The sequence below is a fragment of the Periophthalmus magnuspinnatus genome, chromosome 12 (genome assembly GCF_009829125.3).
Source record: "Periophthalmus magnuspinnatus isolate fPerMag1 chromosome 12, fPerMag1.2.pri, whole genome shotgun sequence".
Taxonomy (NCBI): Eukaryota; Metazoa; Chordata; class Actinopteri; order Gobiiformes; family Gobiidae; genus Periophthalmus; species Periophthalmus magnuspinnatus.
In genome coordinates, this window is record NC_047137.1 from 10,569,922 (window position 1) to 10,596,951 (window position 27,030).

Sequence of the window (27,030 nt, forward strand, 5' to 3'; positions counted from 1 at the left end):
AACAATTGTCTGAAATTAACTGATATACAGACAAGCTATTCAGAAAAGATCCGATTTTCGCTTATCAAACCTTCTTCAACCCAATATCCGGTTATGGCACTAGAGAATCGGTTAATCGACTATATGGGTGGCCAAGCAATTCTATTTGGTGGCAACAGTAGCTAAATTGGTAGCGTTCACTCCCACAAATTAAATTAATGCTGTTGTTGTGTCCATGGGCAAGAAACTTAACAAACATCTCCCTCAGTGTCTGTGCAGAGACTGGTGCGTGAATAGGTGAGTGGTTCCATGTTGTAAAGCGCTTTTAATGCCAAGATGGTAGAAAGTCGCTATATAAATATGACCATTTACCATTAATTTTGTATTTATTTTATTTATTATTATATTTATTATTTGCCCTACTGCTAAAAACGTATCAACTTTGAGCTATGTGAACATTGCTTTTATTACTAAATGCAAACAGTGATAAAATAACACCATGTACATCTACTATTTGTCCACCAGATGACGCTCCCAACTCTCCCACTCCACGCTCACTTCCCAAACCTATCTCTTGAAAGTCCCAGCCGTGAAACGTGGAGAGCTACTTCCACAAATAACTAAAGCATTACCCAAGTTGTGCGTGGGTTAACCCGAGTCCTTTTCCACGCTTTCGCCCTTACGCACCGCTTTGGGACTTGTTTCCACGACCCTCGCTCCCCCCTCCTCGTGCTTGTCTCTCCACTCCACCCGTCTCTCCCACCTCTCCGTCCACGAGTGTGGGGACACGAGCGGAAGGAAGCGAGAGAAAGGAAAGGGAGGCGGCACGAATCACTGAAAATCAAAGCTGTGGGCTCGTCAGTGCGCGCAAGAAACGTTTGGAACAGCCGTGCGTAAAAGTACCGTACTGTGGGATACTTAAACACTTTTACGCGTGGACACGTTTTGGTGCTGTGTTCCTCTCGCATCGTGGACAGACAGACAGAGAAGAGAAGAGGATGGTGGGTTAACGCTGTAACCAACCTACCCTCGTGTGTCATCTCCCTTGTTCTGTTTTGCTGGAGGGTTTCGCGATTCAGTTTTTGGAGGCGCTTTTTTTGGATAACCTACGCCTTTTGGCACGTTTTTGCTGTTCTGGAAATGTGAAGACAGTGCCGAAGTGAAACCCCTGCATCTCCAGCTGTCTCCTGACAACAACAAACGCGACTCTGGAACCGAACACGCGTGGAAGTAAAGTTTGCAGTGAGAATGAAGAGGAGAAAATTGTCATAACTGCTTCGATCGGTACTGCTACTGAATTGGATTACTGTACGGACAACGTGCATCGCGTCAAGTAGGAGTTGGCACGTTTGCGGAGTTGCTGCTGCCTTCCCTCTGATTGTAAAGTTGTCACGTTGCCCTGTAGTGATAGTGAATAATTAACGCGCTGTAGTTAATGGTTGGATTTATTTGTATAACTGGAAGCTACGTCGTTTGGGGGAAGTTTTCAATTCTTGGCACGCTCGTAGAATGACCACCTACAACCACTACTACTACTGCTGCTGTTAACCCTATTTTGCTTACAGCGCAAGACATCACTGGAACATATAGCCAAGCGTTTATTTCATTGATTTGGATTAGTTTTTGGGGGACGCAGCCATGGAGGAGTGGAGGCAATGCGGTCGCTGGCTCATAGATTGCAAGGTGCTGCCCCCGAATCACCGCGTCGTGTGGCCCTCGGCTGCGGTGTTTGACCTGGCCCAAGCCCTGAGGGATGGGGTTCTGTTGTGCCAAATGCTGCACAATCTCTCGCCCGGGTCCGTGGATCTAAAGGAGATAAACTTCAGACCACAGATGTCACAGGTAAGCGCTGGTTGTTTCGTTTGGGACGTGACAGTGGCAGGAGTGACACGATGGGGGGCATGGGTCACGTCAACGCCCCCATCCCCGGGGTCTGCGACAGGGTGGGTGGGGTGTGTCTGTGGGGAACTTGGGGACTTGTGGCTGTATTGGTTTTTGATTTTGGTGAACTATACATTCTTTGATATTATAGCATAGCAATTGTTTTTACATAATTATACTAGATAATGGATAGACTACATCACTTTGTATTGGACAAAGTCAACACTGAGTTTTGTAGTTCACATTTGGTGGCCTTAATTTTGATTCTGTCCATTACTGGTGTCTGCCACTTGACTGTCTCCATGGAGATGCCATTGCTTTGTCTGAAATGTTTATGTTGTGAAATGTTTATTCCCAGCTGTTGTTGTAGGTCAAAAACTGCATAAACGTTTATATTTTGAAATTAAGTTGTACTGTGGTTTTAAGCAAGAAAAGAAAGAAAGAAATGATCTGAGGAATACAAAGGTTTCAGTTGCTGCTCTTTGAATTTGAACCTCTATAAAGATATTGGCGTGTGTTTTCTGTTTGTTTGAGTAAAATTTTAGGGACTTTACCTGCAGAGTAGTATCCAAAGTTGAATGAATGAAGTTGAATGGAGTAGTCCTTTTATCCTTGAATTCTTGTTACTTCTCTAACATTGGCCTGTTAAGACTCTTCTCTTTAGACTTTGCAGTGGTCAGTGCAGTTGCATTGTCAAGCATTGTCAAAGTGCAGTTTTCGTGCGGTATTCCCTCTTCAGTGTAGGTCCGGAGATCTCTAAGCAGAGCTAAGACTTGCCTTGACAAGCCCCTCGCTGTCTGCACTGCAACTCAATCCAACACTTAAATAAGCCCGGAGGAGTTGGTTCATTCACACATGTCTTAAACTCTGCTGGTGAGGTCATCTTCAGAACACACAGAACAGATTTTATTTTTTTTAATTTATACTTTCAAGTATTGATTTCATGGATAAACATAACACACTTCAAGAAGATTTTCTCTTTGCCTCTCCATTAAAAAACCCAGGCATCATAGACAGTTAAACATGACTGAATCTCGGTCTTGATTCAGATTCAATTCATTGCACAGTCCTCCCATATGATCATGTCAGCTTATACATTTTCAAGACTACAAAGTATGCATTAACTCCATGTAAAATAGCCAAGCGTTTTTTCTTCAGAATGTGTACCTCTCCATTGTTGCCAACAAAAGACACTTTATCCAAGCATCCAAAGAAAATTAAAAGTTGTTCTGGTTGTTTTGGTTCTTTTGCCAACGCCAAGAGATATTTATTCACAGGTGTTCGGGCTGAGCGGTTTTGGGAACAAATTCTGGTTCCATTTAAAATCACAATACAGTCCGTAGTGCACATTTTCAACATGCCCAGATCCATAAACATCCTATAGTGAATAGTGCATATGAACTGCTAAATGAAAGGAACTGCATGTCTCCAGATATGAGGTAGAGATGTTCAAATAAAATAAAGCTTTACTGATAACAATTCCTGTGCCAGTTGCCAGTTCCATTTGACTAAATACTGTTGGGTTAAACCTAGAAAGATGTTCTGATCTGAATTCTCACTACCTAAACCCCAGCATCTGCAGCCAATCATTAATCAGTGCTAGTGCAGCCTCTGTAGCTCAGTCTGGAGGTTCTGAGCTTTCACATAAGGCATGGCGTGTCCATATACTGATGCACTGGCAACCCATGTTAGATGTGATTATAGCACCTTTAAAAAAAACTAAAAAACAGCACAAGCTCTATACAGTTCTTTTAATAAAATAATCTCATGCATATCAGAATGTTGAGATCTAAACTACAGGATCAGCAAGTTTGGATATATTTGATATTTTATGTTGTAGAGGACATGCAGACTTTGCAATTTGCTTATTGTGCCACTTCAGATAGCAACTATAATCAATTTCCCATCCCTAACAAGTATTTAAAAATGTTACCATGAAGCATACACTGCCCTGTTAACACATTGTGGTTTCTTGAATTTAACCGCAAATGGAAGGATGACTCATATCCATTAAACAGCATTAGGAGCAGCTTGAACAATGCCTCCGTTCACACCACGTCGTGTGCAAACCGTCTTGAGGGATTCCTTAAGTACGAGATACAAAATGTGTCAAGGACGGTCTAATATTTGCCCACTCGCGCTCAATGGGGACCCCTGTGCTCACATTGCATTAGCCATGTAGATGTGAATATAGGTTGGCTGCTGTGCGGAATTCCACTCACAGTCATTAGTGTGCCAATGGGAGCATGGAAAATGATTCAGAAACTCAAAATAACAATTAGGCTATTGTATTTTTAGATGTAATACAAAAAGACAAAGTTAGTTGATCTAGAGTAAAGGATAAGGTTACATTTTATTATCCCCACAGAGAAATGTGTCCTGTGCTTTTGACCCTGATTCATAAATGTGTATTCGGTGCAACAGTGCAGCGCTCTCTTGCACCCAAATCTTGAGCTACGCGGCACAGACAACCACAACTCCACCGGAACCATGAGTAAAACAGAGGGGCCTCTTGTAGTGAGTTGAGGATGCTATCCACTCAGCAACTCTACTAGCAGAATTACAGGCCTGCCTTTAAACGTTACAATGTGCGTAATTTGGACTAAAGCCCTTAGTAGCTCGTAACTTTAAAAATGTTATTGCTTCGCCTGGAATGTCCACAGTATGGCTGCACGGTGAGTGACTAGGACTCGCGCTTCACAGCAAGAAGGTTTCAGGTCCGATTCGCGGGTCACCGAGGAGTTTGCATGTTTCTGGGTGGGTTTATTCTGGGCACTCTGGTTTCACCCACATCCACCCAAAACATGCACCATAGATACAATCCTCCAGCTAATGTAGTCCTGACCAAGACTAGCTCAAGATCTGGAGATGAATCCCTGGACGTGACATTGCAGATCTTACTGATGATGAGGTGCCCCAGTGGCGTTGACGGATGGGTCAAATGCAGAGGACACATTTCTCTACGGGGACTTTAACCTTAACAGTCTGACTTTTAACTTTTATATCTTGCATTTACTTAATTGCTAAAGAGATACCTTGAAAAACATGTTTCCTACTGTGATTAGGCGTGCCAGATTTAACCCATAACTTGACCTTTTGGCGTCACCTGCTTATCTCCAGTAACATCTCCAGAGAAACACACAAAACCAGACCAGTACCATATCTTTTCCTTTCTGCCTAATGTTAATGGGTTTAGAGCAGGGGTGTCTAAACTTTTTTCAGCAAGAAACATATTTGAAGCAGAGGGCCACAAACCAGTGTCGATACAGGGAGTCAAATGGTGCATTTAACACAGGTTTGACAGAGCCATTGTACCGTTAATAAGACTTGGAAGATTATTTTTTGGTCTGTGTCACAATGCGATGTGATGTTATTCAGGTTATAGGTTCAGTTTGTAGAAAAAATACTTCCTGATCAATTGGGCCAGTTTAGGAGGAGGCATGAGGGCCAACAAAAATTGGTCTGAGGGCTGCATTTGGCCCCTGGGCTGTTGTTTGGACAGCCCTGGTTTAGAGTTTTGTACCTAACTCTCATAATGAAAGAGAAAGGTGTTTTAGATGGCTCATAATGTTGTCATGTCACTGCTGTGGTATGTAGCACAGGGCACTTCCTCCTTGCGCGTGGCTCTGCACACTGCTATGAGGAAGTTTTTGACTATCGGGGAAAACTGATGGGAAGAGATTATACATTAGAATTGTTGTGTGCTTTGAAACTTATCAAGTCTCACTGACCTGGACCGAAACCTGGACACTTATGCGATTTGAAGTTAGGACTTTGTCATTAGTAATTTTAACCAAGCGTTTTCTTACCGTTCTTTTTGATAGAGGTTCAATCCTGTCAGTAAAATAAAAAGCATGTGGTTTGGAGCAGAGCAAACTTTGGACTTTTTATGGTTCAATAAAACTACGTGATTATGTTTGGGAAATAAATATTGCCATTTAAACCACCATTTATTTGTTCTTAATAGCACAAAACAACATTTAATTGACCATTTTGATCGATCGATATGACACTACCAAAACAGCCATCACATCAGCGCACCTTCAGTGACCAGCTTCAACTCAAAATTTACACCTAAAAACGGCCAAACAGAATTTAAACTTTTCATTTTATTCTCCAAAATCCTAAATACATCAACTAATGAAACCTGCTGTAACCAAACCGTATCCCATGCATTGTACCTTTTCAAGTCTTTCATTCATTTATTTATTTTTTTACGCTTGCAGCTTCCATGATTAGAAGCCGGGCAGAGGTCGTGATGGCGCTCTTTGATCCGCCCACAGCTCCCAGTTCCTCCACTGGAACACGCTCGCAGGGTGGAAGGGGTGTCTATGGTGACAAATTGGGTTAAACAAAACTCTGGCAGCTCAACAGTAGTGCATGATTTATGACGAAGAAAAGGCCAAAGTGCTTAGCTGTACACAACAGCACTGGAATAGCCAAATCAAAAAGACATAAAGTTAACTGATTACTTTATTTGCTTCCCCGGGAACTGATCCTACGCAGAATGAAGAAGTAACCGAGATCTGTGCCTATTTAGACTGGCGCTAATCCAATATGGGCTATTGTGGGATGGTCCATTGAAGTGTTGCGTAACAATGGAACAAAGGGGTACAACTGTGTTTTCAGGTTGTTTAACTTGCTAGTGCTAACCGACTAATGGTATTGACGCTATCGTTAGTGTTGACTGATTTCAGAGGCGTTTCTATCGAACTGGAAGTGAAAGACAGGTAGCGGTGTCACGGCGCTGACTCAATCCAAGCACATGTGGATCACATTAGTAAGAGGAAGGTGGTAAAGGTCAAACTTGTTAGGTTTAATGAGTTTAACGAGTCAAACTGTGCTAACTCATAGGCTACTTTATTTTCGTCATAATTTCTTTAATGAAGCTATTTTTGATGCCTCTTTCAATAGACTCTTTTGCAACCTTTTAATAAAAATAATAGTGCATTAAATTTTCATTATACAGACACCCAAAGTGCTTTACAATGCACCATTCATTCATTCCACTCTTGCTAGTGGTAAGCTTCTATTGTTGCCACAGCTGCCCTGGGACAAAGTGACACAAGTGAGACTGCCAATCCGCGCCATCGTCCCCTCCGACCAACACCAACGCTCACTTACAGCAGCAGCGCATTCAGACTAGGCTACTACTACTACTAAGTGGATGAAGTGTCTTGATAAGGAGGTCAAAACAATAGAACTAGAGCCACAGCTTCACTGTAGTACCTTGTATCTCCAACGGTCTCTCATCCGAGTACTAACAAGGCCCAGGGGGGATAAGTCTAGTTTTGTAGGATTACTGCATAAACAGAACAGCACATGGTATGTTTTGGATACGGAAGCAACATGATGACATTATGAGAGCTAAAAAAGTTAATGTAGGATATTATGGGATCAGTGTAATCCCTCATTTTTCCAGGAGTGGTCCATGGTAGAAAAATTTCAGAGTACCACTGAAATGTATTTATTTTTACCACATATTATAGGATCTTGGAAGTGGAAAAAATATAGCGAATACAAGCTAACAACGGTTTGTTTTGACTGGCAATAGAATCCGAATCCCCAGCGGAATTACCTTGTTAGCTGTTTTCTTTAACCCTGTGTAATTACAAGCCTCTTACATCCAGCTACTCGTTCATCTGCTTTTTTGTAAATTGGTTAATGATCCGATGTCAAAATCCAAAACATTTGCTCAGTTTCAGTTTGGCAAATGCGTCTGCTGTTGATTTGTTGTAATGTTTGCTTTTCCTGGCACCGCTACACCAGTACAGGGCTCTTCTCTGAATCTATCAATCCACAATAATTAGTTTGTACATATGCTGGCTGTTACACTCGTCCAAGGTTAGCCGGGTCAAACGTATGAGTAATTATGAGTGTGATGTGCTTGTCTCCTGCAGTCCTGGCCCTGTCTGCTGGAATAACTCAATTGACTTAGAGGGTGCGTTGCTAAGAGTTTGGGACGGGACCAGATGACGATAATAAATAAAAGTGTCTTTTCCAGTCACTCAAGGTTGTTAAAGCCTTATTCATTCACTCCCCATACTTGAGGAAAGTGAGGTTGTACACCATCACTTTCATCCTGCCTATCGGAGTGGTTTGTAAGTGATCTCAATACTAAAATATTTATATATCGGAGAAGATAGAGGTATCAAAATATCAAATTATAATATCATTCTAAACATGTTCTGTTGGTTTGTTTATCTGCACATATATTTCATCTTTAGATCATGATTGGTATGGTTGTGTATGTGTGTGTGTGTGTGTGTGGGAATGAATGTTTTTAGAAATGGCGTATTTGAGGGGCGAGATGTGTTGTACTAGATGTATGTACAATATGTTTACTGGTCTTTCATCCATCTACACCAAACTGTTACTTTTACTTAAACATCAGCCTGTCCAGGGACTACAGGTGGAAATTAGTACTTTTGCTATATCCTGGTACCATACATCTTCCCTGTGTTTTCTTTTTTTTTTTTTTTAAGGTCAATGTATTGTTGTACACTGTCCCTGTTCAAATAAAAAAAAAAATACCATACCATACCATTGGCTCCATACAGCAAGATAAAATTATTGATAGCAGAGGAATTTTGATAATTTTAATACACAACTCATTTATGTACTATCAGATTGATAATACTTGACACAGTATTACTTGGTATCATATCAAAACAACATGTGTATGAACACCAGCGGCAATGTGGGTGAAGTGTCTTGCCCATGGACACAACAGTATTACTAGAGCCACCTGCTATTCCTTCAGGTACAAATACCCCAAAATTTCACTAGATCAAAACACCACCAGACTTATCCATTTGCCACTATTCTGAAATCATCGAAAATAATTCTTTTACATATAGAAACCTGTGTCTCCTCCCATCTACACAAGTCTAACATCTAATATTTTGTACAAAAACGTGACATCTTCTCTGACTGTAAAACATGTTAATAATGGCTTTTCACCTTGAACAAAATGGTGGTTGGTAATTAGCACCTGCTTGTGCGAAGCGGCAAAGTGACAAGTCTAGCAGCTGCGTTTGTGCACGTCTCCAAAATAGACAGAGTGAAGGGGGTTGGATCAAATGTGAGAATAGAAGGTGTTTCTGCTTGGTTAAAAATGCAATGGCAGGTTAATAATGCTCAGTTAAGCTCTGCTAGACCTAAGACAGTATGAGGAGATTTTAGTTTACTTGATATTGATAATAAAGCCTCAGATTTCTGTGACGCCGGTTAATTCACCTAAACCGATTTACTTTGCATTATTTAGCATCTTGCCTAAAGACAACATATTTCAACTAGAGCCACTGCTATCCCACTGTGGCACATGGTATTTTCTATTTGATAACCCGTAATTCATCTCTAAGTGAACTAACAAACTAAACCGGACGCTGTTTGCATATTGTGGTTAGCACTCTTGACTCACTCAGAAGATCTGAGGCGATTTCCATTCTCTGTGGTATTGGCGTTGTCTTGTCGTGGTTTAGTGTAACTACTCTGTATTGCCTTAAAAATAAATAGGGTAATCTTCCAGGTACCCTCAACTCTAAATGTTGCACAAAATCTGGAGATAGGTCCAGGGTTGCTGTACAATTTCTGACAGGTTTCCTAAACATTTGGTCAAATGCAGAGGATAAACCTTGCATGGACAACAATAGTACTATAATTTTCTTTCCAGTTCGCAAAGGTTTACCAACATTAGGGATGCACCGATACTGGTATAAAAAAATGAGCTAGATCAGGTAATGTTTCCGTGATATCAGTTCAGTCGATAACCTGGTTGGGCCTTTAATTGGATGTAATAAGACTATTCACTGACTATGAGACGCTCTAGGCCAACATCAATGTTTGAACTTGAGCTTATTCATACAAAGTTGTTCAGTAGTTCTCTGAAGGCTAAGTAACAGTTACACAACACAATTGGATGTGTTGTGTAACTGTTTAACTGTGTTTTAAGGAAATAGATGCCATTTTTTGTACCTACACTGGTATTGGTTAATATTGCCAGATACTTAAACTCAAAGTATTGAACTGAAAAAGCTAGATTTTTGTCTTATCCAATTGCACTCCACCAGTTGGTACTCCAAAACAATATTTCGACAAGTGAAAGCATGAAAACCACTAAACAACATAATACCTCTGAACTAACCTTACACCATGAAACTCTTCTTCCTGACATGGAACCTTTTTGTGAAAGGTATAATAGTTGTGATAGATTTGTGGCTCTAGGAGGAGGCTAATCCCGGTGAGATTGAGCTGAGGTACAAGGTGAGGTGAGGGGTGCACTGCTGCTGTTGTTGTCGAATCAAAGAGCAAACGGATCAAGAGATTTAGCTGCTTCGCCAGTACCGCTTCTGCAATTTGTGCCCACTGAGAACTTAAACCCAGAGTGGAAAGCTATAATTTTTAACAATCTTGAGGTTTATTTTGAGACTGAAGTTGTCAATAGGCTCGTTCGAGTTAAACCCTGCGTTGTCTGAATGATCAACAAGAGTTTAAGCGTTTAAGACGGACACTTCACAATCCAAGAACAGCCTTAAATCATGCAGGCAGGGACCTTCACCGCAGACAGGTGAGAACTTTCACATCATCCATGAGGTCAAAGCTGCAGTTGCTCCAAACAAACAGCAGTCTCATTTGGATCTCTCAAGGTTTCTGATACCTACGTGTTTGTGACTTCAGAGCAAGTTGAGGTTAAGTCAGACACAGATCTAAAAGGGTGCATCGCGTTCAACTAACTGATTAGATCTGACTCAGCCTGTTGAATTACCCTTGAGGCCTGAATGTGTTATGTGTGTGTGATTGTTTTGGTCACTGTCAGAAAGGTTGTAGCTAAATGCAAATATCAAATTTCTCTACTGAGCCAACAACGTAGAATAAGTGCAGTCATTTTTCAAGTGTAATAACTGCACTGTCTTCACGCCAACTGCTTTGAAATTAAGCAAAGGATTGTGGTCGATGTTGTTCATTCTGTCCTTTTACCTTTCCACTGTAACAAACACTGTATTTGACACCCTTTAGTACCAGATTTTGCTGAAAATTATAAGATTAAATTCCCAATACTGCATTCGTACAGTCTGCCTTGTGTTAGTATGTCATGTCCTTAGGTGTTGGATATTCTAGGACGTGGTTGTATGACATCGATTGCTCCAGGACGTGCTTTTGTTGTGTTGTTTTACTGAGGTGTAGGGGAATGCCTTTGGGATGATTGAAGCGGATATGTGTTTGAGCGCTACTGTATAGATGCTGTGTCTCCATGTGCACTGGGCTAATCCTGCACGCAGAATGACAATGTACTTCTTTGACATAGCCCCAGACAAACTAACTGTTGAGATGAGTTATTTCAGATCCGCGCATAGTAGTTTTTTTCTCATAGATTTGATTAATGTAGCTTTGAGACATGTAAACACACTTGAAGAGTTTGTACGCCAAAAAAGATTGCGGTACAGCTATTAAAAATGTTGGAAACTTGCAATTTTCTCATACTTAGCATGTTTTCGTAAGCCAAATCTATTGTAGTGCGGTTGAATATATTCCATTTTTCTTGAGGTTTTAGATGGTTAGAAACAAAGTCATGAACATACAATCACTAATAGCTGGTTTGTGGAAATAGTAGTGACAGCTCTATTGGTTGTTGGTGGTTCTTGGTGAATTCTGTGTTTTAAATCCCAAATATTTCACAAGTCGTACTGGTGAGGTTTTGGCCAAACGCTGGAGGCCACATGTCAGACTGCCTGAATACTTGACAGGTCTGATAGGCAGGGGTTACTATGGCTTGCACTAGGGAGTTTTGGTAAGTTTATCCAGATATTTTCAAAGTAGACTGCAGATAAGACATCGTAGGACTGCAGGATTGAGGAAAAAACAATGTTGGATTTTACACAGCCAACAAGCGGCTCCATGTTGTTCTGTAAAGTTTTATTTGTTTACCTCCCATACTTTGTGGTAAGCTAATTGATCACACATTGCATTTACACAGAACTGCGATAGTTTTCCACCAGCTTTTCAATCAAGATTAGCATTTTACCGCTGCCACATTGGGCACGTTTACATGGGCAGTAAGAAACAGAAAATTAACTTCAGATTTTTGGTGTGTGGTTACATGCACGAAAGAAATCTCAAAAACTCTCTTTAAACCTCGCTTTTTTATCTTTGCCACATATGTTTACCCTTTTTGCACAACCCTAATTGTCAAAACCAACATATGTGTGAAAAATCTAAGGAATCAAACTACTTCGATCTGATATAAGGGTGGGAGATATACCGAAAAATTCATTCATAACATGATTTTCTCAGAGACACAATGCTAATTTTGATCTTTTTAACTTTTTGTTTTTAATAGGTTACTGGTTCTGATGGTTCTGAAAGTTTATTCCTCACTGTGATTGGTTAGAACCTCCTGTCACTCACTCATATTATATTTACTGGTCGTTGTTGGCCCAGACAGTCTCAGAATATTTAAATATTTATTTATACAAAGCTGTTCTGTAGTTACTTGAGTGATAAATAACAGCTACATCAGTTTTGTCTTATTTTATTTTAGTTTTATGGAAATTAATGCTGTTTTCAGTCAGGTATTGGGTATCGGAAGAATTGGTATGGGAATCGGTTCAACCCTATGACCAGTGGGAGGAGAGAGTGGTGGAAAAGTGTCTATATTTTTTACCATAGAACTGCATTAAACAAAAAAAAGCAGGGAATCACAATATGTTTATTACCGTGTCCATATAAACAGATCTGCTGTGTATGTCTTAATGTTAAAAGTTATATAGCACTTGTGTAGTTCGTCTCAGTTTGCTCGCTCTGCTCATGTGTTGTATCCCTCCTGCACTTCTCTGTAAACGTGCACTGATAGTCTGCGTCTCTTCTGTCTCAGCAGGAGTCCACAGCCCTCTCACTGTAATGCACCTTCTTCCTCTTTGTTCCATTTCTCAGCAGATGTGTCGATATTTGCTGGCAGGGGCCGGCTCCTTCTAATGTCTGGCCTTCACACTCGAGCTGTTCCTGCATAAACTATACTTTTTAGCTAAACTGATGAAAGAAAGGTCAAAGAGAAGAAGGAAGAGTAAATTACTTGTTTGTTTACTCCTTTTTTTAGCGTTGTCCCGATTCTAACTCCACTTTGATACGAAGGAAAATGCCCAATACAGATTTTGATACCACATTGATTGTAAAAAACGCAATTTTTTGGTATAATTTTATAGTAATTTTCAGCACATCCTTAAATTTGTTTCTACATATTGCCCTGCGGTCTTATACTAGTTCTGACGTGGATCAAAACCATCAAGACGATTCTAAAGCTATTCAGAAAAAAGTCATTGATGCGCGTACTGTGTTTTTATTAGTAAGCTATTAAAACTCGTTAATTATTCATACCGGTTTTACTCTTGAGTAGTATCTTGTTTATACTTTTACCATAGTATCATCCAATTATGTTTTGTAGTAGAGTTCCTTATTTGGAATGCCAACCTCGAGTATCATAGCAACCAAAGAGCCAATCCAAAGTGAGGCTGTTGATTTATCTGTTATTAATGTTCATATTTTCATTTACAGACACAATAGTGAAATAAAAACGCCACGATCATGTACAGCGGCTTAATACGAACATTTAAAAACCAAAATGAGTCTGACAAGCAGCAGTTATCGAGAAAGGGGCAATAAAAAGTTTATTTCTAACAGTAGAAAGTGAATTTGAGCCAGCCACTTCCTATTTGGAACGCAGCGGCTCACAGGTTAGCTATGTCCATTTATATATACAGTCTACGCCCAGAAGACCCCTCCCCATTCCCTGTACTGCTGCTACTAGACCTTATCCCACCTGGCCTGCAGTCATGTTCTTCACTGCATGTTTATTCTGCTGTGCTTCATGTGGGAAAGAGCGACCGTTAATAGTTATTTTAGCTGTAACCACTACATGGGCTCCGGCTCTCCCCATGACAGCTGCGTCGAATCAAACAGCCGCACCAAATGTGGATTTCACACTGATACATGAGCACATTGAGGTCCACTGTTCAGAGCAGGTCACTGCACTAACGCAGACATAGAGATTTACTGTTAGCTTGAGCAGGTGGATAATGGTATGATTGTTTGTGAGAGTTGGGGATGGTTAAAATATTAAAGTACATTGTTTGCACTATTGGTCTTTAAACTTGCTCTTGAATGCTTGTGGTTTGGCCTGTCATGTTTTGGAACTATAAAGACTACGGAGCTCAACAGTGACTGCCCACATCCTGGTTCTGGAAGTAAATTTCTCATTAATTTTCCCCATAGACTTTCCAAAAATAGCTTGAAAGTTTGCTCAGAGTTAATCAGCTACGTGTTCACCACAAGATCCTATTTCTGAAAGTTTATAAACTGCTAAATTATTAACGCATTTTGAACTATTAATATTGTAACTTTCAAAAAACTCTATGGGAAAAAATAATGGGAAATTTACTTCCAGAACTGGAGCAGGACAAACTTTTAATAAATAAATTGAGCGCTTCACTTCACAATTTTGACCTCACCGTTTGTTATTTACTTGAGTTACTATTATTGCAGCAATGCTTTTTGGACTTACGGTTTCTCAAAATGTGTAACTTGCCAGCCCTTAAACCTTTTATGTTCAATCCAAATGTAAACGCATGGGGAAAAAAATCTCACAAGATAATTTCTCTCATGTGTGCACAATCTTGTGGCAGTTTTGTCTCGTCAGATCTTGCGGCACGAGATCTGCTCCCATTCCTCATGTCTGTAGTCAGAAAATACATATTTATTTGCATCAGTCTGTGCTCTCTTTCGCTTTCGTGTCAGCATGGTATCTACAGGTAACAGTGGGGATTACATGAAAAAAACAAAACAAGAAACAAAAGCTACCGATTTTAACAACATAGCCTGGTTGTTTTAAGCAAGCAGTTGTAATGAACACAGTTTGATGTTCATTACAATGCTCAGAACTAGTCTGCTGATGATTTATGGACGTAAAAACAGTGTAGGGGTCCTGAATCTCTACCTATGATGTAACAATTCAGGTAAAATTGAAACTGATTGACTGCTAAGAAGGAGAGCGCCTTGTAAACTGGATTAATAAAACAAACATCAAACAAACACAAGCTAAATACAACTTTTTTTTTTTTTTTTTTTTTTTTGACGCGAGAACATGGTTACATTTGGTGTTGGTCTGTGGAGATCTGCTATCAGAGTGTAGGAAAGATGCAGTTTACAATTTCCCTGTCACGATAATACATTGTTACGTGCAATATATTTGTTGAAGTAAATATAGATGATTAACCATAATGTTGAAACCAAATCAAAGCAGAAATGTCACTCACTCACTGACTCACATTGTACACTATCACATTGCCATTTTTTGTTTCACTTTTGGTAGAAAGGATGAAGTCAGAATATATATTTTTACATTAGCATATAATACACTGTAGAGTTTGTTGTTCTGCATTTATCTTCAAAGCTGCCGTGGAAACTGTTAAGGAGTAGTGACTAAACATTAGAGCCTGCACTTAGCTGGACACAATGGTACAATTATGCCTGTTGCGATAATTACTATATCAATTTATCGGTCATTTGGGGAGAGGGTTCAGTTCATTTTTCTTGCACTAGTGGGAAAAGTTTGGTTATTTTTCTGCGCTACAATCAGTATCAGCATCGACAATGAAAAAACCCATACCGGGCAATCTCTATCCACAACAGTCTAGTAGTTTAATAAAATCATATCAGGCTCTATGTGTATAAAATTAGCTATTTACATACTTTCTCCAGCGTTGTATCCTGGACCACCCACCATTGTCTACACCTTTCCTTTGTACACAGGCGGCCACCACTCCCCCCACTGTTCCCCATGGGGTAATTTAATCTGGGGGGCTTGGTCTACCGTTGACCCCTGACCCCCTTGGCTATCCGGATGCAGGTAATAGTGCTAATGGGGCTGCTTAGGCACACGTCCCACCATGGCAACACAGCTGGGACACTGCCTTGGGACCCCCTACCTCCCGCCATTGACAGAGGAAGTGCACTCAACCTGATAGTCTGGTGTAATTGTGTTTTAGAGGGCAGGTGGAATCTGGTTAGATGGGGCTGCTGATTTGACTGTTTAATCTGGTGTTGATGGTGCCTGATGTTTGGATTTGGATTAAATGGTGCCATGAACTTCGTGGATGAAGTTTAAAGCTTCGGTGTTATGCTGAAAGAAACAAGATAACAAGTATTTCTGTGCAAAGCTGCAGAACTGATTCGCGTGCCTCTTCACAGTGGGATTTTACTGAACAAAGTAGTGGATTTTTATGTTAATCCTATATACAGTCTGTATTCTGAATAATCTCAGATAGGTAAAGAGCAGTGGGTGGAGACAGGTCGTAGGTGAAAACAGACATTTTCTGAGCACTTAAGCCTCAATACACACTTCTTCAATATGTCTGTGTAATCCCTCAGTCGCCCAGGTCTGATCCATAGTAAAAGCTAAAAGAAAAATCTGTCAACTGGACAAAAAGTTGTTGGAGTGAAGATGTTTTGCTGCTCATCCAAGCCGCTTCTTCAGTTCTGGTCTGATTACTGGTGGAAACTGCCTTATATCTGTCTGAAGAGGAAGAGAGGAGATAGTTTTTTTTGACTTTTTGTCCGGTTGACAGATTTTACTTTTGGCTTTTACACCTCTTCAATACTTTAATCCACTTGCCAATCATTCAAATTCAGATGAGCGTGATTGACAGCTAGATTAGCCAATCAGAGACACGCATGGTCCTTCGTTATCATAACAAATATGGCTGGTTATGAGGACAAAAGAAAGGAAAAAATATAATATATCACAGGGGACTGAAAAACATTGCGGATTTCTGCAGAATCAGTGAGCTGTGAGAAATGTGATTTTGTTTCTAAATCATGGGTGACCAATGAGCTCCTTCGTTTCACGTCACTGAAAAAAAAAAAAAAAGATTGCATGATTCTGTTTGGTTCAAGACGTGACAGAGACCAAGAGGATCAGGCTGATGTCCCTCTGTATAAGAAATAACAACACAGAAATAATCAGACATGCATGCATACAACTTTGAGTAAGATAATGATGAAGGGACATAGTTTTAAGTTGATTTGACATAATATGACCCTGTTAAAATGTATAAATCAAAACCAGCCAATTTTGCATAATAGGCCATTTAGTATACATAATTCTTTCTGTATCCTCCATTCCTCCCCTCCACAGCTGTAGTGCGCTTGGTACCAGACATACACAGCACTCTGTCCAACATAAAGCCTTTGTAACTCTCTCCTTTCTCTGTCCTTTTCTGTTTGGGCCCCACAGCTGTAGACACTGAGCTGCTGTGCTCTGTCTGTGCACTTAATGAATATTGATCCCCACTACAATGTCATTCAACTGCTGCATAATACAACAGAAAGCTAACGGTTCCCTTGTTTAAATAAGTACCAGGCATCTATCGTGCACACCCGCTCTAACATCCAGAGGCTTACAATCGAACATGTAATGGAGTTCACTAAAGCTAATGTGTTGGAAATGATTAGAAAGTGTTTAATCATGGTCCGGGAATGAGCATTAATAACCAGGAGTGGAATGTCCCCTTATAAATAAAATGAGAAAACCAACTGACACTACAGTGGTCCCTCGTTTATCGCGTTCTAAAAATATCCTGCAATAGTCGAAATACACGAAGTAGTCGGCTTTATTTTTTACAATTATTATACATGTTACCTCACCACACACTTTATACACTTTTCTCAGACAGGCATTAACATTTTCTCACATTTCTCTCAAAGCTAACACTCTCAAAGCTCAAACCTTCGTAGGCACTTTTGTCGTTGCAGAACGTTTCATCGACATTGTGGGTTTTGTCGGGAGAAAACTTGCAAACATACAGCACTTCAGAGTCATGCCGCTGCGATTGAATGTTTTTGTAAATTTGGATGAACGCATTTTGTACTGTTCAGGAGACACGGCACAGAGGAGACTGGCAATGGTCTACAGTCCCTTAGCCAATCAGGACGTAGAACACAATGCGCGAAACAACGAGGCCACGAAAGGTGAACCACGTTATAGTGATTTACAACTGTATTCTGAAGTGCTATGGCGTGTTAATGTTATCCAAAATTATGCAAACAGTCTTATAACTTCTTCAGAATCAGAATTTATTTGTCATGTCAGTATAAAAATACACAGAAACGAAACACTGTTCTCAAGTCTAGGTTATCAGCAGCATAGCATTACTTGGTGAAAGATTAAACCTCCAAAATTAGACCACTGTTCGCCGGCTGTATCGTACTGGTATTGATCACAAACCTGAAATGAAGGGTCTGATAAATCACTATGCTATATTGTGAGATTAGAGCTGGTTGGTTGCGCTAACATGGTCACAAAAAGGCTTCTATGCTACTAACTTCAAAGCTAGCTGCTGTTTATAGCACAATTTTCATGGGTTCACTTTTCCCATTCCCAGCAGACATTGGACTCCCTGTTCGAGCTGTTGTGGTACATTTAGAACCACTTTTGTTCTACCTTTTTATTTGGATAAACAAAGAAGTAATCTAATTTGAGAGAGTGAAATAGTTTATTTACCCATTAGTAAGAAGTTGTAATGAAGCATAATGGTTAGTAGGAGGTTGTAATGAAGGATAATCGTTTTTTTTTGCCACCGGCCGCCATATTGGATCTACTTATGAAACTGCCTAAATATCAGTTTTACATCAGTTTTGGGGGATTTTTAAGGTTTTAGTTCTTGCTGTCTCTTCCCATTAAATTCTGTGAAAAGCCACAGAAAAAAACATAACTTTTATAGAACCAATATGGCGCTGGCTGTCCCCCCCGATGTCTATGCTGACTACCCTGCGTGACGTTAGTTGGCAAAAAACGATATAGGAATTCTGGTTTTATGCGCTTTGTAGTTACATATTTCTTAGTTTTACTTGAATGCAGACTTTGGGATGGGCCTAATTTTTCCACTTGAGTGTCAAACTTGAACTTTCTTTGTGTTGTGTGGGCTGTAGCTGACGTCACCTCAGATGTCCCTTACACAGAGCAGTGAGATCACATCAACACGGAGTTCCCCCTCAAACACACAGCTCACATTTCAGACCTCCAAGTGTGGACCACGAGAAAGACCCAAGGAGACCGGCCCCCAGGCTCGTACGGTTTGGCAGAAACATCAAAGCTGACATCATGGACTTGTTGGTTTAAGTAACTAGGTTTAGGCAATTTGACAAAATGATATCGTATTGAGTCTTATGCAAGTGCAGCAACATTTTTAGAGCATTGGTTATTTGGTTTTATTTTACCATCAACTTTAATCCACACATGGCTTTATTTTCTGAGAGTTGTTTACACTTATGACTTATTAGATCATGAAAACACGAAACGCAAAGTGAATATAAGATTTATACTAAATTAGACCAGTGTTGCTTGAGAGAAACGCTACTTCGATACTTAGGAATAGACTCGATACTCAATACTGATTTTGATACCACGATGATAATAAAACACACTCTTTCTTTAGACAATAGAATGTGATTTTCAACATTAAATCATAGTACTTTCTTTTATATTACCATGTGGCCTTATATCTGTGTAATCCCTCAGTCGTTCAGGTAGTTTCCATAGTGGTCCATGGGCGTGTACTAGTCTATTTGGTCTTATACTTGTTCTGATACAGCTCGAGATTTTAATTCATTCTAGTTATTCAGGAAAGGTTCATTTCTATCCCGTGAATGTGACTTTTTTAGTATGGATGTCTGCTGAAGAGTATAGCTTTGATACAAGAAACTAATGTAAATGTATGTCCTTGTAAAACTAATTATAGTATTGTGCATCCTCTTCTTTCTGACCGTGCTCTGTATTCTAAAATAAAATCCCTCCATCTCCTCTGCCTCCACCTGAATCGGCACAGATCCTGTTTAGACTGGATGCCCTGTCACCAAAAGCACGTAGGACAGAAACATGAAAGGTACAATTGAGCCGGATTTGATTTAAAAAGTAATGGAATAGGTAACAAGAATGAATGTACCAATGAAATATTTATATGTAGTCTGAGTAATATTTGTGTACATTTTTTGAAAATTGACTAAAATTGTTGTCAGGCGAACACTGTAAGCGTTTAGTGTTACATTGTGTTTGCAATTTTTTGGGAAAGAAACAAAATACTCTTTTCCTAAACAAATGTCAAGATTTTCTGCTAGTTGTATTCTCAAATAAATTAGTGTGATCTAACTACAAAGTTGGGTGACATTGTATGGACTTTAAAAACACGAAGAAGCACTTGTGGGATTATCACCCAATGACATCACAAGGTGGAACACAGCTCTGGCTTAGATAAAATAATGCATTTAAATGAATATTCAAACATGCTTAAATTACAACTCCAGGCATGTTTTTGACAAAGAAACACCATTTTCACTTGATTAAAAATCTGTTTTCTTTCAACCTCTGTTTTTTTCTAAACTTCAATCTCACTGGCGTACTTTCCTAATTAGCCTACCGTTCTTAACTATCCTCATGGGACCAATGCTACTACCTTACAAAACAGAAAGCTCTAAAAGCTTAGAATGTATCAATCTCCATTAGGGCTGCACGATTTTGGGAAAAAAAATATGATTGTGATTAAATTTGCGATATATTTATAATATATAATTATATATATATAAGACCGAGTCTGTTTGAAAGTGCAAATTTGAGAGGAGACCGAAATATGAACCGCTAAAGTAATACAAGAATTCTATTGATTTCATAACAAGTTTGTAGATGTATAAACTACTATATAGGTACTATATTTTTCTATTAGAGGACAGGATATTTTATTCTTTGCAGTAGGGTTGTCAAAAGTATCAAAAATTTGATACTAATCGATACCAAAACGAAAACTAGCCCATCTAGCGAAACTAGATGGGTATCAATAATAAAAAAGTCCCATTCCCAGGTCAGAAATGAACCTTTCCTGAATAGCTTTAGGATGATCTTGAGCTGTATTAGAACCTCATAGACTAGTATACGCCCATGGACCACTATGGAACCTACCTGGACGACTGAGGGATTACACAGATTTTAGGTCACATGGTAATATAAAAAAGTACAACCCAGATTTCGATTTGATTGCGATATACAGTGCAATCCTTATCTCCAATACCTCCCAGATTCTGTCTACCTTCGAGAATCTTCCCCACATGGGTTTGGGGTCCGGCCGGGAGTGATTACCGTTAGCATGCAGAGGAGTGGCGCCTAGCTTCTTTCCTCTGCCAGTCTTGTGCTCTGCTGGGTGCCTTAGCTGCTCAGGGAAGTGTCTCGGGTAGTGGACCAGATGGTTGGAGAGCTAACATGAAAGAGACCGCACAAAAGCTTTTGTTGGAGGCTTTGGTTACGAGTGTGAATCCGCTGTCTGAAGATTTACAGGCAAAACAGCGTCAGCAGAAAGCTTGGAGATGTGCATGTGACTGATGTCAGTGAATGGAAAATGGGTTCATGAGCATTTGGGGTAACAGTTGTGCTACATTTTTGCAAGTTCGATGGAATTGTTATCTAAAAATCCGCAATCGCACAATCTTCATCTGTGAATTTCTTACTGTAATTTTGAGATGTTTAGCTTTTAATTAGTGTTGATTCATTGAGGTCTTTGTAAAACTCTGAAAAAAGCAAACAAACAAAATAACATGGGCGCTATTGCTGATATCTGTAAGCATCTGCTGGTTCGATTCTCGCTCAAGATGCACATTGTCATTAAGTCTTTGCGCAAAACACTTGGCGCCAAATACCAACACCGTTCAGTGGAAGATGGTGATCGGATTGTAGATGGAAATTAGCATCCTAAGATAAAATCTGGTACTAGCATCTCTGCCTTCGGGAATTATGTAACTGTACATTGCCCTGTTAAAATAAATAACCGAGAAATGGAGCGGCACATATTTTTGAAATCACAGTGCGACTAGTTTCCTGTGGCAAGTCGACAACTAGTGAAGTAAAAACAATATGCAAAAAGTAAGTTGCTTTAAGATTTTTTAAAGTTTTGTTTTCAAAGATATTCAATAAAGATGGACACTATAGATGGGGGTGTATGGAAACAGGTCTAACTTTAGTTTATCAGATTATTAGATTTCCATAGATAACTTTAGTTTATCAGATTCTTTAGTTCTCTCTCTCTGCTAATGTCTTGTTTCAAAACTGTGCTATCTTTACTTTGGCAGATAAATCCGGTAATATAATCAGCATTTACTGCGGCTCCAAAAACAAAGACGGTTGGTTAACGTTGACGCAACTAGCTTAGTAGCCTTATGTTTTTATGTATTGATTTCTATTTGATTTATTTCTTTTGCGATTTCCCATGAAACAAGTAGCCTTCCCAAACAAACAGTACATTAAATGAAAAACTAAATCATTTCGTAGATTGTAGGTCTTCCTGTTTCCATAGACCCCCATCTATAGTGCCCATCTTGACAAACGATGCTAGCCCAACGTTTTGTCATGGCGTGCAGTTGTGTTGTTGTTGTTTGGGTCTCGTTTGAGTTGTGGTACTGCGGGGAGTCATTTCCTGGAGCTAGGAACAGATCAGTATCCGGATAATACCCCAGGGAGAGTACCACCCCACCCCCTTATGGACCCCTCCCCACCCCCCATGCACGCACACAGCCAGGCCAAAGTATTACCCTCCTCACCAAAGATAAACCTCTTCATATTTTTCTCTATCAGGCTGCCAGACGAAACAGATCATGCGGTCCCTAGTTTGCTTCCCTAGCAGCTAACTATACTCTTGCTAGCTGCAGTTAAAACATAGATTTTCACGCCATAGTGTTGCCAGGCTTCATGCAGCCCCAATATTCCATTACTGACCAATATTGATCACGTGGCATAATTGGCTGTGGAAGTGGAAGGGCACAAAGCTAGGGTTACAATGCTAGGCTTAGTCCCGTAAGAGGTTAGCGCGTATTGATCGGTGGTGCGGATCAGGCGGGTGTTAATGATGCGGACATAGTGGGACAATGTTGCGAACAAAGCAGGGTAGGAGAGATTGTTTCCTTGGGTTTCAGCTTCGTATTAGGTTATATGCAACATTTCCCATTCGAAAGATAGAATATTTTGTTTTAAATTGTGAATCGCTATGGCAACATTGTAATTTACCATGGATAGCCAAGACGCCAACTTGTGGCTGGTAATGCATACATGGATGTACACAGGATTTGGGGTCAACATTTTATGTCGACAGAAATTGAGACAAAAATAAAATGCAATCTGATTATGAAACTGGAAACTGCTCTGCGTATATTGTTCTGAAGTTCTATAAATTGACATGTTTTTTCGTCATAAATATCAAAGTAATTACAGTCAAAGTCTATAGACATTCGAACCATTGTTTAAGGTGGTTGATGATTAGCTTCTCAACCTGACATCTAGACAGTCCCATGTGTCCCAGGTGGAGTGGCCTTTCCAACTTTAAAATAAAACCAGTCCTCCAGCTAGCTACTCCAGCTACCTGAATTTTAGGTATATGAATTTCAAACATGTTACAATAGTTTTTCGTACTCCATGAAATGTATGGCCATCAATTCAAAGACAGTTTAAGGTTAAGGTTAGGGCTAGGTTGTCAAAAGTATCAAAAATCAGATACTAATTGATGCAAAAACTGGTATCAAAACCAGATACAGCCATGGACCACTATGGAACCTACCTGGACGACTTAGTGACTATACAGATATAAGGCCGCATGGTAATATAAAAGAAAGAACCATGATTTAATATTGAAAATCACGTTCTATTGTCTAAAAGATTTTTTTTCCCCCCATTATCGAGTATCGAGTCTATTCCTTAGTATCAAAATTGAGTTAGCTGAGTGATAGACTCTAAAAAATTGTTAACATTGGTTTTATTTTTCTGTGCAAATATTTCAAAAGCATCTGAAAAGTTCTGTATTATAACTTGTTTTGACCAATACACATCTTTACAGACCTTTTCCTGATTCTCACCCAAGGACACTATCAGAAGGTATAGCAGTGAAGGTTATCATTTTTACCACTAGGCAGACCTGTGTGTGCACTGGCCCTCAAGTACATTTATATTCTCCAGCTCTCCTCCCAGACCTGGTACTTTCTTTACCTTCAGAATCGCGTCTCATTATTGGATCTTTGAAATAGGCTGCCACCGTGCATGCTAATGGTGGGGTAATTGTGAGCGCTAACAATGACTCAATGGGCACTTGAAGTCTTATCGGTACAGGTAGTTATTGTGTTGCATGTTAAAGAAATGGTTTGGTTTGAACAGGGGAGAGAAACAGATAGGAGCAACACATGGAGGGAAAGGGAGAACGATACATTTCCTGTCTGCAATCTCGAATTTTGTGCATTGTAGTAGCAACATTCGCCAATATGTTGATAATGGGTCGTGCATAAGTTTGTTGCCATTTCAAATAATACAGTGAGGGTAGAAATGATCAAAATTGGCCCAAAAATATCGGCAGAGCTAATCGACCATTGCTTTGGTTTCTAAACAACTGATATCGGTATCGGCCATGAAAAAAACCATACTGGTCGATCTCTACTTGCAGTGCTACATTGGTGTGGTTTTTGATAAGACAATAGAAAACAATTGTTGATACTTTTTTTTAAATTTTTGTCTTTTGTGAAGTACTTACATGTCGCTTAATATAATATTGCTTTAAAATGTTGAAGGGCAGTACTGAAGTAAGCATGGAAAGAATGTAAATGTGCCATTAAAATGATGATTTAAACCACAGAAACATTATATATCATGTGAAATATTCAGATTATTAAGCCAAATGCCCTTCCTGCCACAAAATTAATGCGACTATACAAGACAATATGGGTAAAGTGCCACAAAATCAGTGTATGCAAAATCTGAACTGTCAACTTTCTGGTCAGGAGGCAAAAACTCGCAGCCTGCACCGCTATTTCCCCTCTTAACATTTCCCCCAAACTACTACAAATAAAAGCATCCCAAAACATGACTGAACGCAACATTTGGCAAGCAACAAACCATTTACCAAAATACAGTGAACTCCCATCTACCCCAAAAAGCAGTTTAGCCTCATCTTGATAGAAATATTGAGAAGAAAATAACACCTATTACTCTGCTCGGAGCATGAAAATTACATGGTGGGCCCCTCGCTGTGAGCATTTGACAGGCGCCCACACCCTCACGCTCACCAAGCTACGCTAAGAATGCTGCAGAGGGCTTGGCCGACGAGCAACGGGGAGTCCTGGCTTCACGTCCGACTTCCAGCTACTGCATTGTCCAGCGCATTAGATCTAGGGAAGGGCGTGTGCGATCCTCGTGTGTGTGTGAGCGAATAAATATTGATGTAACCGATGTTTTGTGCTAACAAGATGGCCTTCCTTTAGGTATAGAAAACCTTTGTCAAAATGTAGCTTTTTACAAATCTGACTGTGAATAGTCGGATGGAGAATATATCCCATTGATCTTAAAAGGCCTATACTGATTTGTATTCATGCATTCGACAAAGTTTGACCTCAGAGCAGATACTAAGGTCTAAATAAGTCAGGTGCGTGCGTCTATAGAGCGTTTCATTGTCAGAGAACCGGAAAGTGCGCGGTTAGCATGCAAAACTGATTGAGGTGAATAGTGGGGATGCTCGGAATGCATAAGGTAAGTGAGGAGTAACTTTGGACCACTGCAAACAATTTAAAATCAACTAGTTTTATTTATCAGAAATCAGATACAGCGCCTTTAACCCTACATCACTAATGTTTCAGAAAAATTTTGCAGTTTTCCTTTTTATGAGGTTATACGTTTTCTTTTTTTTTTTTTTTTTTTAGATTCATTTTTAGCAAAAAACACAAGATAAGTAATGATTTAGGCACGTCCTGCATGGTCTGGGTCTGGAGTAGGGCGTGTGATCCTGCGTGCTCGCTGTCTGCAGATGTTTTTTGTTTTCCGTGGAAGTGAATAAATACTGAGGTAAATGATGTGCTTCCTTTAGGAGTAGAACCCTTTTCCTATTGACAAATCTAATTGTGAATAAACCAGCAGTGGAAGGTAACAAAGTAAAAGTCGTAAAGTTTTATCATCCTGACTAAAGTTTTTGAGTTAAAGTTTCAGCTTTGAGCAAACAAAAATAAATACACAAAATTTACAAGAAAGAATAAGAAATTGATTTGTATCGTTACTGTTGAACAAAATATGTATCATTTAAATCAATATCACTCCATTTTACACTTTAACAAACCAACAACACTTGTGTGAAATGCTTTTACTTTTTACTCTTAAAGTACATTTTTAAACAGGTACTTAAATACTTTTTCTTAAGTAGATTTTTTTTTCATATGATACTTTTACTTGAGTAACTTTTTACCTCTGTACCTGTACTTTTGAGTACTTCATCCAACAGTGGAATAAACAGAGGAGATACTTTCCCATTGAACTTAAAATCTATTTTTTTGTTTGACGCCATAACAGATATACTGTACAAGCAGCTCTTGAGGTCAAAATAAGTGTACTGTCTGCGTTTAATTAGAAAGCGTTTCATTGATCGTGAAGTAGGAAGTGTGCAGTTAGCATTCTAGTTGTTTGCATTACCCTGACAGCAAAACTCTGATCTCTAAAAGTTGTGAAAAACACTGCTAAACTCATCACATTTTTGAAACGATATTCTGTGCCTGTAACTTTACATAACTATGGTTTCAGACAAATTCAGACAAAAAAAAAAAAAAAAAAAAAGCTATAGCTCTTTTTATAAAAACTCAATTATTGAATTTCCTACAAAAATCCACAAACCAGACAGGAACCAACTAGCAAAGCCCTGCATTGTCCAGTGCATCAGATCCGGGGAAGGGCGTATACGATCCTGCATGCTCGCTGTCTGCAGATGTTTCTTGTTGTTTGTCTAAGTGAAAGGGAAGAGAGCAGTTACAGGGGGAGGAGGAGGAAGTGCAAAGCTGTGAATGTCAGCAGTAAAGTAAAAGGTGGATAAACGGGCAGAAAGATGGATGGTGGTGTCGACGCTGCTCCTGCGAAGGCCAAAAGAATGTGTTTAACGTGTAGGCAAAGCAAGTGATGGTGCTTAATGTGGTCGAAATAATTACAGATGAGCTACCAGTTTGCCTGTGTACAATATAGAACTCGCATTACAGAAACAAGATCACAAGATTTAATTCACATTTTCTTTTTGGGGAAACACAAAATCGAACCAGTCCAAATACATCGTTGGCTAATCCTCCCAATTATGT

General features: G+C 39.6%; 1 protein-coding gene across 3 annotated transcripts in view; it reads left to right on the top strand.

The window, feature by feature from the left end:
• The first annotated feature begins 878 nt into the window (after positions 1 to 878).
• The window catches only part of vav2 (vav 2 guanine nucleotide exchange factor), a 354,595-nt gene continuing 328,443 nt past the window's right edge, over positions 879 to 27,030 (top strand). For 2 of the 3 annotated variants that reach the window (XM_033976209.2, XM_055225680.1), the window contains exon 1: positions 880 to 1,821. In XM_033976209.2, the coding sequence (XP_033832100.1) occupies positions 1,618 to 1,821 (204 nt within the window). In that variant the 5' untranslated portion in view covers positions 880 to 1,617. Of the gene's footprint in view, positions 1,822 to 27,030 lie in introns of all 3 variants that reach the window. The other variant, XM_055225679.1, reaches the window with a different exon arrangement.